Source organism: Apis florea, unplaced genomic scaffold (assembly GCF_048593485.1).
Source record: "Apis florea isolate Af1SG1 unplaced genomic scaffold, ASM4859348v1 contig_2492_pilon, whole genome shotgun sequence".
Taxonomy (NCBI): Eukaryota; Metazoa; Arthropoda; class Insecta; order Hymenoptera; family Apidae; genus Apis; species Apis florea.
In genome coordinates, this window is record NW_028256593.1 from 1037680 (window position 1) to 1051507 (window position 13828).

Here is a 13828-nt window from a genome sequence, read left to right on the forward strand (position 1 = left end):
TTTTGAAAGCAAATTACAACATAAAAAGGAAATAATTCTATTTTTTGATGGTTGGGAAAATATTTATATATATGCCATACATAAGTAACTTATGTGAAATTTAAGGGATCATTTAGTAAATTCAACTGTTATTATATTGATTTGAGAATAAATAATGTCATCATCGCATTAAATAATGTACCAATATATCATTAAGTTTTTTTAAAAATTAAAAATTTCTCAAAAACAAAGTATAAATGTAAATAAGTTAAGAAAAATATATTTTTTTTCTTTAAGTTTATAACAAAATATTTAACACTATAATTATGTCATTATATTATTATATATATATATATATTATTAAAAACTAATGAAATTTGTAAATTCTTGCCAATTAAATTAAACTTTAAAAAAAATTTGTAATTTGAAGATATCAAAATTTTTATTCTGTTAAAGTTCCATATCTCATAACTTTAGGAAATAAATATTGTAAAATTATAAAATAATTGTAAGAAATTATAAAAATTTTTTTATAATTTGTTGGCGTATTAGATATATAACTTACCTCGTTTTTTTTTTATTATTGAAAACTCATTATTGATTAGAAATAAATATAATAAATATAAATATTGTTCAAAAAAAACATTTTCCTATATTTTATCTTTTATCAAATTTGTAAACGTTAACTTAATTTCCTAAACATAATTATAAACTAATATATATATATTATAATATATATATATATATATAACGTAACCATATTTGTAATTTTTTATATATATTTTATTTCGTTAGATTCTCTCCGATAAGTTTTTTAAATTTATGAAATTATATAAAATGAAAATACACAAATATAACCTAACGAAATTTTAAAAATTATATTAAACAATTTTTAAATAACACAATGCGATTCAGAAAAATTACTAATCGTGTTGATTACGTGAATAGTTTCAAAAATAAAAGCCCAGTACTTATGTGCTCGATTATAAAAATAAAATAATCAAAAATTAAATACAATCATATTATTATTTTATAATTAAACTTCTACTTATTATATGTTTATTTCATTTTTTATTCCAGAATTTAGATATTATTATTTTATTATTTTTATCTTGGCAAGATTGAATTACTTACGATTATAGTAACATATAAATATTATTATTAATTATTTTTCAATCATTTCCTTTTACGTCGTTTATTCACTGCCGCCTAAATTTTTGTCGTACACAAGAACACAAAATTAACTGCAAGAATAGATACTATAATGCACATTATTTATTCAAAATAACCGTTCTTAATAGTTCTTTAATAATATGTTAAAGTAGATGTTATACAACAAGTGTTGAAAATATATATGCACAAGAACAAATACTGATGCATTGATATTTATTTTAGATAAAGACAAAATTATCAATGCGCAGAATTTTAATACGTGCGAATTTTAGTATAAATCAATATTAAGATTATAATCGTTATATCATTATTCATCTAACTTTTGCATTATCAAACATTGTCAGTAATTTATTCAATAAATAGCACTTTATGATAAATAACGCGAATTATGATTATTTAGCTGCATCTCTTCTCCCTTTCTAAATATATTCTATGTGTCGAAAATACTATCGAAACTGTTAATTTTTCCGTAATTCATATATTTCTTCGTTCTGCCAATGACTTTTTGATCTTTTCAGTAAGTATAATTAATATTTTGTCGATAAAATGTTATTTATGAATGAAGCTTATTTATATATAATTTTTATAATAAATTTTTTATTGATAAATTTGATTTTTTCATAAGTTACTTTAATGGATTGTTGTATAAAAAGAGACAATTTTCACTCCAAGAATCTTGAATCTAGTTCTTCATTCATGATTGAAGATGAAGTTCTAAATGCTATAGAAAATCATGAAGATCTTGGAAACATGACTTTTTACATAGCTCATTATATTAAAGATGCTATGAAAATGATGTTCATTATGCGTGATCATCATATGTTTACTGATGTTATATTAGAAATAGGATCAGAATTGTTCCACGCACACAAAATAATTCTAGCTGCTGCTAGTCCATACTTTAAGGTAAATCATTTTAAAAATACAAAATGTGTATCAAATAAATATAAAATTACATTGGATTATTGATCATATTTTAGACAATATTTACAGGAGACTTAAAAGAATCTCAAATATCTAGAATAAAACTTCAAGGTGTCAATTCAACAACCATGGCATGCTTAATATACTTCATGTATACTGGCAAAATAAGAATTACAGAGATTACAGTGTGTTCTCTTTTATCAGCAGCTACAATGTTTCAGGTATGCAGAAATATTATCTTAATAAATTATCTTAAAAAAAAATTATTTCATAATATTTATTATATTTGTCATCATTTATCATATAGATTAGTAATGTCATAGATGCATGTTATGTATTTTTAAAAAAACAATTACGTCCCACAACTAGTATGGAATTTACTAATTTTGCTGAACAATACAATTACTTAAATATATGTCAGAAAGTAAATGTAAAGCAAGAAGTATCTCAACAGTCAGCAGAAAATGTAAAGGAGAAAACCAAAAATAATTTCAAATTACAAGAAACTGATTTGTTAAATTTAGAAATATCAGATAATAGTAATAAAAATAATATTGCGCAAATTGCAGCAAATCCGGAATTAAATAACTTTTCTAATCAAAAAGAAAATGATCTCTTGGGGGAATTTAATAATTTTTTTCAGCAAGAAACAAAAAATACTGTACCTATTATTGATCCTATTCAGAATAATTTAATTTTTTACGATCAGTCTATTACTAAAAACGATAATAGTAATAATAACTTGAATGATTTATTCTTGAATGAAAATCAGACTACTACAAAGCAAAATCTCGAAGATTTATTTGATCCATTTGGTAAAAAATCTGTGAACAATCTACTAGGAAATGAGCAAAACACTAAATCGAATAATAAATCTTCATTTGAAGAAAATTTTCCAAGAAATTCGAACGTTCAAAACAAAAATTTCTTTGCAAATCTTGTTTTGGGAGCTAGTGAACTAACCTCTCTCTGGAATGGAACAGCAAGAAGCCCTATTCCATCAGCTACTTCTGTTTTTGTTAGCACACCAATTCATTCGAATTCTAATACACAGAGAATTAATGATATTAATATTGCTAATAATACCGCAAACAGTAAAACTAACAAATCAAATGGAGATGTTTTCAAAGATCTATTAGATAGTCAAGGATACAATTTCTTTAATTCACGAAAGATTGAAAAAAACAATCCAAAAACACTAAATCAAATGAGAAAAATAGAAGCAGCCAAGATTATAGATCCGGATAGATTAAAAATTATTGAATGGACAGAAGGAAAAAGAGGTAATTTGAGAGCTCTTCTTTCTTCATTACATATGGTTTTATGGTCAGAAGCTAATAGATGGCAACGATGCGAAATGCATCAATTAGTCACTACTGCAGATGTAAAGAAAGCTTATAGAAAAGCTTGTTTGGCAGTGCATCCAGATAAGGTATTATTAAAAAATTTAGAATTATAAAATAAAAAATTAATATAGATTATATATTCGATTTTAATATTTTTTTTATTATTTTTTTTTTAGCAAGCAGGAACAGCTAATGAAAATATTGCAAAATTAATTTTTATGGAACTGAACAATGCATGGAATACATTCAAAAACGATGCGTTGCAACAAAATTTATTTTAATTATTTATTATTTTTTTAAATTTATTATTTCGATTATTAAATGTAAAAAACTTCTTTCTTTTATATTCCGGCTAATTTTATTTTAGCTATAGTGAAAAAAAAAAATCAATTAAAATCTAATTCGAAGAAATTAGCGATTGCAAATCGAAATTATATTTGAGTGATTCCATGCATCTCTTTATAATATAAAAAAAAATTTTATAATTGAATTGTGTTAAGTGAATATATATATATATATATATATAAGATAAAATGTATCTTATGAAAGATAATGTTTCAAACACATTGTAGAGATATTTTTCATTCTATTTTCCCATATTAACTCAATTGTTATCAAGATTTTTCTTTCATATTTAAAAGATTTAAATTTTAAAACCATTTGTAACATTTTTTAATAAAGATAATCATTATTTATTCAAAAATGATTTGTTATTTTCCTTAAATAAAAAAATAATATTGTAATTTTCTGAAAAAAGTTAAAAAATTAAAAAAAAAAAAATTCGATCTTATTTTTCAATATCTTATAATCTAAGAAATGCATATGATATACATATATATATAGTGCGCGAGAAGATAGTATATGTATCGTAGGGGTGAAATTTAAAGGGAGGGGCTGCTCGAAAATGGCTGTTATGCACGGGGTAGGACGTCTAGAAAAGGGCAAGTGACGGTTCATCCCTGTCTTCCACATTGACCAATTGACATTATTTTACGACAATTGATACGGTTACCTAATCGATAGCTATTATGTGGCGGTTAAAAAGCAATCTTCGTGCTCTTCTTCATCCGCCCCCGGATCTGCGACATATGATTCGCTTTGGGAAAAGGTAAACTATCTTCACTATTTGCCTTTCCTAAACGTTAAAACTTGGTAAGTTTAATCATTAAATTTATTCAACTTTGTACTTTGTTCTATCATGTGTAAAAAATTCGATTATGTTTTAAATAAAGTAAAATTTATAAACGAAAAAGTGTAAGTGTGTGAAAAATATTTTCGGGCAAAATATTACATGGGATAAAAAAAATATTTTTTATGAGAGCAGAGTTATTTTTCATTAATAAGATTTAATTATGGAAAATATCATTCGTACGATAAAAACGCAAAATATTCGAATTGTTATTGTCAACAATGTGTTTTAATTTGTAACGTGTCTATGAACCATAAATGATGTATATAATTAAAATATGAGAGTGAATAACAAATTATTCTGTTCTAATTTTAACAATTACAGATTGGAATCTTATATGAATAATGTAAATCAAACGAGCTAAGTAAAGAATAACGCAGAGGAGAAACAAAGATAAGCAAAGAAGATGTTCGGCTTCCTTCGAAGAATTTTATTTCTTTTTTTGCTGGGAACTTCTTTTTGTTTCTGCTCCACAGATCCCGCCAGATCTGTGAGAGCAATTAAAGGACGATTTCGAACATCTTATGCTGCATGGCGTATAGTGTTTTCTTTGACACAACCACAAGGTTCGCTAAAAACGGATGTACAAAAAGCATGGGAAAAAGCAAGGCTGGAATCATCTCATGCAGACATGAATGTATCTTTCATAGAAGCTCCACCCAAGACAGATTCGTTATCCTATCCTCTGTCATTATTAAACAAATTTTGCAACGAAATTAAAGGTGGAAGAACTGCATTAAGTATCATTATTGGAGGAGGCTCTGCAGCCAAATTTCTTGTGACTGCTGCAGCTTCATTAAATATTCCAGCATTGTGGTTACCGTTCACACATGAAGATTTTCTTAGACAGGTTTGTTATAAATTCAATTATTTATTATAATTAATTTTAATAAAAAAATTGCAATTTACAGGGAAATCTTGGTCAATTCGAAAGTCGTATAGGGTCTAGTACAAAGGAAGTGGGAGCAGCTGCTGCTGCTTTGATGCACAGAGCAAACTGGCATGCATTCACTCTTCTTATAGATACTACTTTGCTTCCAATCAATGATTTATTGCATGCAAATCAAACAACTTTAACACCTAGAACCATTATACATCTTCCGACAAATGATAAAACTTTGAGAATTAGACTGAGAAGAGTTGCCGAGGAAGGAGGTAGTGGAGGAGTCATAGTAATGGGTTCTGATTTGAACAGTGCACGAAGAATATTAGCTGTGGCTGGCAAGTATGAAATGCTTGCAGGAAGATTTTTATGGCTTTGGCTGGACTTGAAAGCAGAACTAAGACCTAACGAACCAAATGTTATCAGCTCTCATATTATATATAGCTCAAGATCATCGATAGCAACGAATGAAAATCTTTCAGCCCTAGAGAGTATAAACCGAAACATGAATCTCGTAGCAGAAAATCAGTTATCTTTAAATTCCTTGCCCAATTTATCGAATGATATACATCGATTACAAGAATATAGGTGGCAGAACGAAATGTCTGTAAATAAACAAGAAGATAAAAGCTTTAATTTTGATGATGACGAAGATATTAGAATAAAGGACAAGGAATTAAATTCCAAGGATTTTATGCCAGTTGGTATGCTAGTATTAAGGCCATCTGGCATAAAATTAATGGGTAGTGATACTATATTATCCAGAATGATCAGGGAAACCTCTCAGGCATTGGACGAAACATTTATAGAAATAAAACCTAGATTGAATCGTTTAAATGAGGCTCAAATGGAAGAGAACTTTGTACCAGAATGCTTTTCAAAAAATAACGCTAAATTTTTGACAAGCAAAATGAGGCATACTGTTTCAAAAACTTTAACTCAAAAGTTGAGGAATTCTGTAAGTCAAATTTCCAAAGACAAAGCTAAATTTCATTTGCTGAATTTACAAGCCATAAGATTTCCAGGAAACAAGACTCAATTGAGGTACATTTAAACATATTCGTTTTTTCAATTAAATATAAATATTCGTAAATATAAATATTTCAATTCTTTTTCAATAGATGGACCAAAGTTGGCACAGTGAAAGGTGGAAAAGAAGTTCATTTAGATACTATTATTTGGCCAGGGGGTGGTATCGTGCCAGCATATCTAGAACAAGGAGGCGAAAAAATTGGCATGCCAATGTATCGCATAGTAACAGCACTGGCACCACCATTTACAATGGTTACAAATCTACAGGAGGGTCTCTGTTTGAGAGGAGTTTTTTGTCGTCAAGAAAATACCCTGATGTGTTGTTACGGTTTAAGCATGGATCTGATGTCCTTGGTGTCTCGTGAATTAGGATTCCGATATGATTTATATTTGGTGAAAGATGGTCTGTTTGGAAAGAGAAATGGCAGCACGTGGAATGGGATTATGGGAGAACTAGTTTCTAGTCGAGCTCAATTGGCCTTTGCACCGCTCAGTGTGTCTGCTCGTAGAGCGGAAGTAGTTGATTTTACCACGCCGTATTTCTTCAGTGGGGTCAGCTTTCTCACTGCGCCAAAGCTCAAATCAGAAATATCGCTATTTGCTTTTCTATTTCCATTCAGTCCAGAGCTGTGGATCGCTGTTTTTACATCGTTGAACTTCACTGCCACAGCAGTGGCACTGTACGAGTGGTTCAGTCCATTCGGTCTGAACCCATGGGGTAGACAACGAAGCAAGAACTTTTCGATAGCCTCTGCCTTGTGGGTAATGTGGGGTCTTCTTTGTGGACATTTAGTTGCCTTCAAGGCACCGAAATCCTGGCCTAACAAATTTTTGATCAATATTTGGGGTGGTTTCTCGGTTATCTTCGTAGCCTCTTATACAGCCAACATAGCTGCCCTTATCGCGGGCCTTTTTTTCCATCCTGCAGTAAGCAATTATCACGATAAAAGTGTAAGAACATATTTTTATTGCATAACAACATTAAATAAATATATATTATCTCGAATAATGAAAATTAATATCTGTTTCAGTTGTTATTACAGAAGGTTGGTGCACCAAGAGCGTCCGCAGCCGAATACTATGTACAGAAAGCAAACGCACAATTATGGTCCCACATGGCTAGATATTCTTTATCAAATGTTGCTGAGGGTGTAGAGAGATTAAGAAATGGTAGTTTAGATATACTTATAGCAGACACTCCTATTTTAGATTACTATCGAGCGATAGATGATGGCTGTCGATTGCAAAAGATCGGAGATACTATAAATGAAGATACTTATGCTGTTGCTCTTACCAAAGGCCATCCTTTGAAAGAAAGTATATCCAGAGTTATAGCTAATTATACAAGTACTGGATTATTGGATATTCTGCAAGAAAAATGGTAGTTTATTAAAATTATAATTTTAAGTATAATCTAATAAAAAGATTGAATAAATTAAAATTAATTATCTAGGTATGGTGGTTTACCCTGCATTCGAGGAAGAGAAGGAATGGATACCGGTTTTGAACATGAGCAAGGAGGACAACCTAGACCATTAGGTGTTGCGTCTGTAGCTGGCGTATTTTGTCTTCTAGGAATGGGTGTTGTTCTCGGTACAATTATTTTAGCTGGGGAACACTTATTTTACAAATATACATTGCCCAGATTGAGACACAGACCGGAGGATTCTATATGGCGCAGCCGTAATGTGATGTTCTTCTCACAGAAACTATACAGATTCATCAATTGCGTAGAGCTGGTGTCGCCACACCATGCTGCCAGAGAATTGGTTCACACGGTACGACAAGGACAAATTGCCTCCCTTTTTCAAAAAAGTGTCAAACGAGTAAGTAACTTTTTGTTTCAATAAATTTATAATATTTTTCATATATCTACAAGGTATCCATGTTCCAGAAGGAACACGAACAACGTCGAAGACGTAAAAGTAAAGCTCAGTTTTTCGAGATGATCCAAGAAATTCGAAGGTAAAACTAAAGAATCTAAGAAATTATTTACATGCTTTGGTGACCTAACTTAACAAGAATAACATTTTAATTTTACAGAGTTCAACAAGAGGAAAAAATAGAAACTGTATCAGAAGAGCAGGAAAAGATATCCACTATCAAGAAAGAAGAGAAACTTGTAAAGGGAAGAGAACGAAGCAAAAGCAAGAGTCCTTTAATGCCTCGAAGTCCAAAAAGATCAGAGAAGAGTAGAAGTTCGACCAATTTATCAAGCTCTAGATTAGGATTATCTCCTATCAGTTTGGAGGCTCCTATGAAACCCAGAGAGTTTACTCTAAGTAGTACCAATTTAAGAGCGAGAAGTCCTCTTGAAACGGTGGGCCGTCGTTTGAGTCATGGAGATGGTGGATCACCACCACCACGTTTAGGTTCTCATTTCGGAGGTAGTGCAACATTAAGACCTTTAGCTCCGACAAAAAGTGATTCCACCGGTAGTACAACGCCAACGATTAAAGGTGAATCGACTGGAGGAGGTGCACCTACACCTAGGTATGCCAGAAGTCCGGCAAAACGAGGACAATCGTTTCCAGTGTTCGCTACCTTAAGACCACCACATTCTTCTACCTATCATATGTCCAAGAGTCCATTGTTATCGCCGAATAACGAGTTAACTTCGGCAATAGGGAGAAAGCTATCTCGTGAATGGGGCTCAGGAACGATAGACATCAGTAGATCCTCAGAAGCGGTGGCCAGTGGTTCCACTTACACATTAAATCAAGAAATGACATTGTCTCTTGAACGGCCATCACACGAGAAGATCCAGGATGATACTTTGCCCATTAAGAAGCCTATAAGAAGAGCAAGAAGCCACGAAAACAGAGATACTGGCAAGCTGATGGCCGATTTACCATCACCAAGACTTACCGCTCAACCGGTAGTGGGAGGCCGATCGGTAAGCGAACGAACGAAAAAGCAATTAGAATCTGAATTGAAAGCGATTTTAAGTGCTAGAGCTCATCATCGCGATTTGCATCCTCCTTGATAGACAACAGACTATGTCATTTAATTTCAATAAAAAAAGGGAGAGAGAAAGAAAGAAAGAATTCTTACAAAAGTGAATCTTAAAAGCTTCAAAAATCGTTGCCTCTGAGGGGCTTTGATCGATTTAAGCAATATCAGATTTATAGGTCAATTTGTAGAGGAAAAATCAGACAAACAGTCAAACAAAAAAAAGATATATATAAACGAAAAAATATATACATAGACACAGTGTCTTCGGAAGTATTTAAAATGTAACACAAGAAAGAGATTCTCCCATAAAGAAAAACGAAATCTCTTTATCTGTTCATGTTGTTACATACATTGATAATACTGATAGAGTATGTTGATTAAAAAAAAAAAACGGAAAAAAAAGTGCTATAAAACTTTAGTAGATTGTCTCTAATAAGTAGCGACTTAAATGAGTAACTGAAATATTTTCTTGTTGGCATTTTAAACTCTACAGATGTTGTCGGTCTGAGCGAGTCTCTCTTTAAATTATAATACGATTATTAGACGTCGTACACTGCCGTATTTCTCGACTTCGTTTTAATCATTTGTAGATGATTCATCAACTTTTTTCAGTTTGCTATTTGAAAGAAATATAATGAAGATTTAAATGTTCGTATAAAAGAATGATGAATATTAAAATGAGAAGAATTAACGTTGAATAAACTTAAGTGAAAAATAAGAAACATTGGTTTATGAAATTTCACTGACTCGCATACTGCCATATACCTTTTAATAATTCTCTCATGGAGAGGGAGAGACTCGCTCATAGAATTCTCAACATAGAATGACCATTTACTAAAAGAAAAAAACACATAATCTTATTAAAAATATTATCTTATTCAGAAAAAAAAGAATGAATAATAAATATTTAAAGGCGGATGAAATTTTAATCAGATGAATCTTTTTTACCGATTGCTGGTATGTCATTATATAGAATTAAATTCTATTAACAAATATTTAATGATGATCGTATGCACGCATCAATCATTCTATTTGTAATTTCATTCATTGGTAATGAAAAAATCATACGTTTACTATGCAATACCCTTCATCCTATTATTGTTATTATTATTATTATTATTATTATTATTATTATTATTATTATTAATAATCATTGAACATATTCAGAAATTGCACGTATGCATCGTTGGATCATCGGAATTGAACATACACATACATATGCACTCTCTGTTATTTTTTCTTTTTTATTTTCTAGAAAAACTGAAAATAGACTAATGTCCTTTCAATTTAATCCCAACTATCCTAACTTAGACTTTTAGAATGAATGTGTGGGACTAAATTAATTCAAAATAATTGATGAGCGAGGCCTTAGGAGTAGTCGATCCGCCCAATTCTTTACTTATGAATATAGCATTTAATCGTATTACTGAGCAATTCGCTATATAATTATAAATTATACATAGAAAATAGCGATTTAGTTTCATAGTTTCTCGTTAGGCATTGTATTTGACACTCATAATTGAAATTCCTGAAAATTTAATGAGGTAGACTCTCATGAATGCATGTTAGATCCCTGAAATTCAAAAATACATTTAAATAAATTCAAATTATACGTCAGAGATTCAATAAGTCAACAAAGTTGTTTGATGATTAATTACATACATTTAAATCTTCATTCTGCTGCATGATAACAAATAATCATTATGATTGAAAGTGTCCTAACTAATTGCATTTGTTTCACTGTTTAAATAATTATCATCATTTATATGTTATGCTTATCATTTTTTTAACTAACAGATTTTTGAGAGTATCTCATATGTGATGATGAAAGAAAACTATTATTATTATATTAAAAATGATAAAATTAATTTCCATAAATTTTTTTAATTGAATTAATAATGAAAAAAAAGCGATTGTCTTGCTTACAACAGCAAATTCAGGAATTAATCAAAATACAAATATAGGGGGCCAGTTTAGAGTCACCCAACTAGCCTAACTAAATCAAAGATAGACTTATTAAATTAATTAATAGCTATAAAATTCTTTAATATGTGGGTTCCACCAGTAATTTGGTTCAGTAGTGATATATTCATTTTTTTCGATTGATATCTAAATGATATATTCATTTGCTTCAATATATATAAAAATAAGAGAAAAAAGAAAGAGAGAAAGCTGTCTTCTGAAAGTCCTTGTACATATGTGTCTTCTACTCTAGATACCTGAAGAGGCATTATTGCACTGAATTAAAGGTCGAGCCCCCTATTTCATTGTGCGCCAACAAGAACCTATATAATTTGAACATCTTATGGAAAGATCAGAGCAAAAATTATTTGTAATTTTATCTTTATTACAATTTAAAAATTATTACATGTAATAATCACAAAAACTGAATCGGCCTATTTAATATAAGAAAAATATATTTTATTTTTTGGTTAAATTATATGAAAATTTATAAATCTTTTCATGCTCTTTTCTTTCCATTTCTTAAATTAATATCATGAAATGTTCTCTTTCATCTATAAATTCCATAATATAAAATAATAAATTTTAAAATTGAAACATTCAAAAATTCGAACTTTGAAGAAATAAAAATAATAAATTTATTATTTAATGATAAATCTAAAATAAATTTTTACAATTTTACAGTTCTTAAGAATAATTAATATCATAATAGCTTTAATATGTTATTTCTATATTTTATGGCAATAAAATTATTCCACATTATAGAACACTGCCATAATTTTAAATATTATATTGATTAAATAATTTAAAAATAATTTAAAAATTTTGTCAAATGTTATATTAGATTGTAATTATATTATATTATTATATTAGATTGTAATGTCTTAACATATACATATTCTTTAGATGTTTTTTAAAAATTTTGAAAATTTCTCAACGAAGTTCGAATTTTTCGAAGTTCGATATTATATCACAAATAAATCAAGAAAAAAAATTTTTTTTTCCTTTAAATTTACAACAAAATATTAATCAATATAATTATGAGAACATTTCTAATATAAAATAGAGAATATTAATAAATAAAAAATTTTCATTGAATTCTATGCATAAAAAATATCTTAATTCACAGAACAAAGTTCCTATTATCTTTGAAATTTATTTTTTCAATAATACTATAAAATAGAACTTTGTATGCTGTGAAAATCTAATAATAAATTTCTTGAATGCATAGAATACAATGTTAAAAATCTGAAGGCTCAATATATTTTTCATTTAGCTTATATAAATAACTTTTTAATGAAATGTAACACATAAATTCTTATAAAAAATTAAATATTATTTTAATATTATTAATCTTTTAATAGATATCAGGATTTAAAAATTTATTTCTAAATTACGTTACAATAAAGTTACACACATTATAACTTAAGTATAATATGCGTAACTTTAAGGAAACGGACTAGTATTATAAAATTATAAAGAAAATTATAAAGAAAATTACACATTGTAGTAGTTGTAATACATTACAGAGATTTTGTCGACGGTGACTTGTTGGCGTACGGTATTAGGTTAGGTTCCTCGTAACCTACCTCGTCTCTCTTGTTACGCCTACTATTATACTGTTATTGTTGAAAACTCCATATTAATAAGAAATAAATATATTGTCTCAAAATAAACATCATTCTTATTATGAGAATTTGGTGAGATTCTCTTAATCTTATCAATTCCTAATCATTAATTTACAATCCCTTAATTTTTATTATAATATTAAATTAATTCATAAAAAAAAATGTACAAATATATAATGTAATTATATTTATAATTTTTCCCATATTATTTTTAATAATATTTTTAATTTATCAATTTCGTGAAATTGATAATAATATAATTTGCAAATACATACACATAACCTAATATATTTAAAACATATTAAACGATTCCTAAATAACAAAATGCTAGCCAAAAAAAAATTACCGGACGTATTGGATCAAAGGTGCGTAAATGGTCTTAAAAGTAGAAACCGAAGTGAGTAGCTAAATGCTCGATCATCAAAGCAAAATAAGTGCAAGTCATTCACGTCATCTACGATCACATCACAATCACGAGTGTTAATTCACGGCCGAACTTTCGCTTGTGTTTGTTTCGTATGTAGTTCCGTGTAGTACCCAATGCTTAGACAATCTAGACATTACTTTCTTATTACCTTATTATCTTGGCAAGACTGAACTGTTAGCGATTATAGTGACATATAAATATTATTGTTAATTTTTTCCCAAACTTTGCACTGTTACTTCACTGTTTGCCGTTTGAATTTTCGCTGTTCACACATGTAAAAAATTAATATACGAATTATGAAAATAGATACTATAATACACATTTTTCATT

General features: G+C 28.9%; 2 protein-coding genes across 4 annotated transcripts; both read left to right on the forward strand.

Annotated features, from left to right (window-relative positions):
• The first annotated feature begins 1142 nt into the window (after positions 1-1142).
• On the forward strand, positions 1143-4125 carry LOC100867620 (uncharacterized). The gene is made up of 5 exons (XM_012491200.3): positions 1143-1669; positions 1778-2058; positions 2133-2297; positions 2384-3508; positions 3599-4125. Exons 2-5 carry the CDS (start codon positions 1786-1788, stop codon positions 3701-3703), a joined length of 1668 nt encoding a protein of 555 aa, XP_012346654.2. The 5' UTR covers positions 1143-1669; positions 1778-1785; the 3' UTR covers positions 3704-4125.
• Positions 4126-4225: 100 nt separating this feature from the next.
• On the forward strand, positions 4226-10410 carry LOC100871148 (uncharacterized). Of its 3 annotated transcripts, none has more exons than XM_086905918.1 (8): positions 4226-4574; positions 4936-5461; positions 5523-6538; positions 6616-7477; positions 7558-7907; positions 7980-8352; positions 8421-8491; positions 8570-10410. In XM_086905918.1, exons 2-8 carry the CDS (start codon positions 5018-5020, stop codon positions 9510-9512), a joined length of 4059 nt encoding a protein of 1352 aa, XP_086762044.1. In that variant the 5' UTR covers positions 4226-4574; positions 4936-5017; the 3' UTR covers positions 9513-10410. The 3 variants fall into 3 exon arrangements, with proteins under 3 accessions (XP_086762044.1, XP_031772642.2, XP_086762045.1); XM_031916782.2 differs by having other exon boundaries at positions 4226-4530; XM_086905919.1 differs by having other exon boundaries at positions 4226-4530; positions 8424-8491.
• Positions 10411-13828: the final 3418 nt, after the last annotated feature.

Coding starts and splice junctions, on each gene's coding strand:
- LOC100871148 (XM_086905918.1), top strand. CDS start 5,018: ATGTTCGGCTTCCTTCGAAGAATTTTATTTCTTTTTTTGCTGGGAACT. Junction 5,462..5,522: donor ATGAAGATTTTCTTAGACAG/GTTTGTTATAAA, acceptor TGCAATTTACAG/GGAAATCTTGGTCAATTCGA. Junction 8,353..8,420: donor TTCAAAAAAGTGTCAAACGA/GTAAGTAACTTT, acceptor TCCATGTTCCAG/AAGGAACACGAACAACGTCG.
- LOC100867620 (XM_012491200.3), top strand. CDS start 1,786: ATGGATTGTTGTATAAAAAGAGACAATTTTCACTCCAAGAATCTTGAA. Junction 2,059..2,132: donor CTGCTAGTCCATACTTTAAG/GTAAATCATTTT, acceptor ATCATATTTTAG/ACAATATTTACAGGAGACTT. Junction 3,509..3,598: donor TGGCAGTGCATCCAGATAAG/GTATTATTAAAA, acceptor TTTTTTTTTTAG/CAAGCAGGAACAGCTAATGA.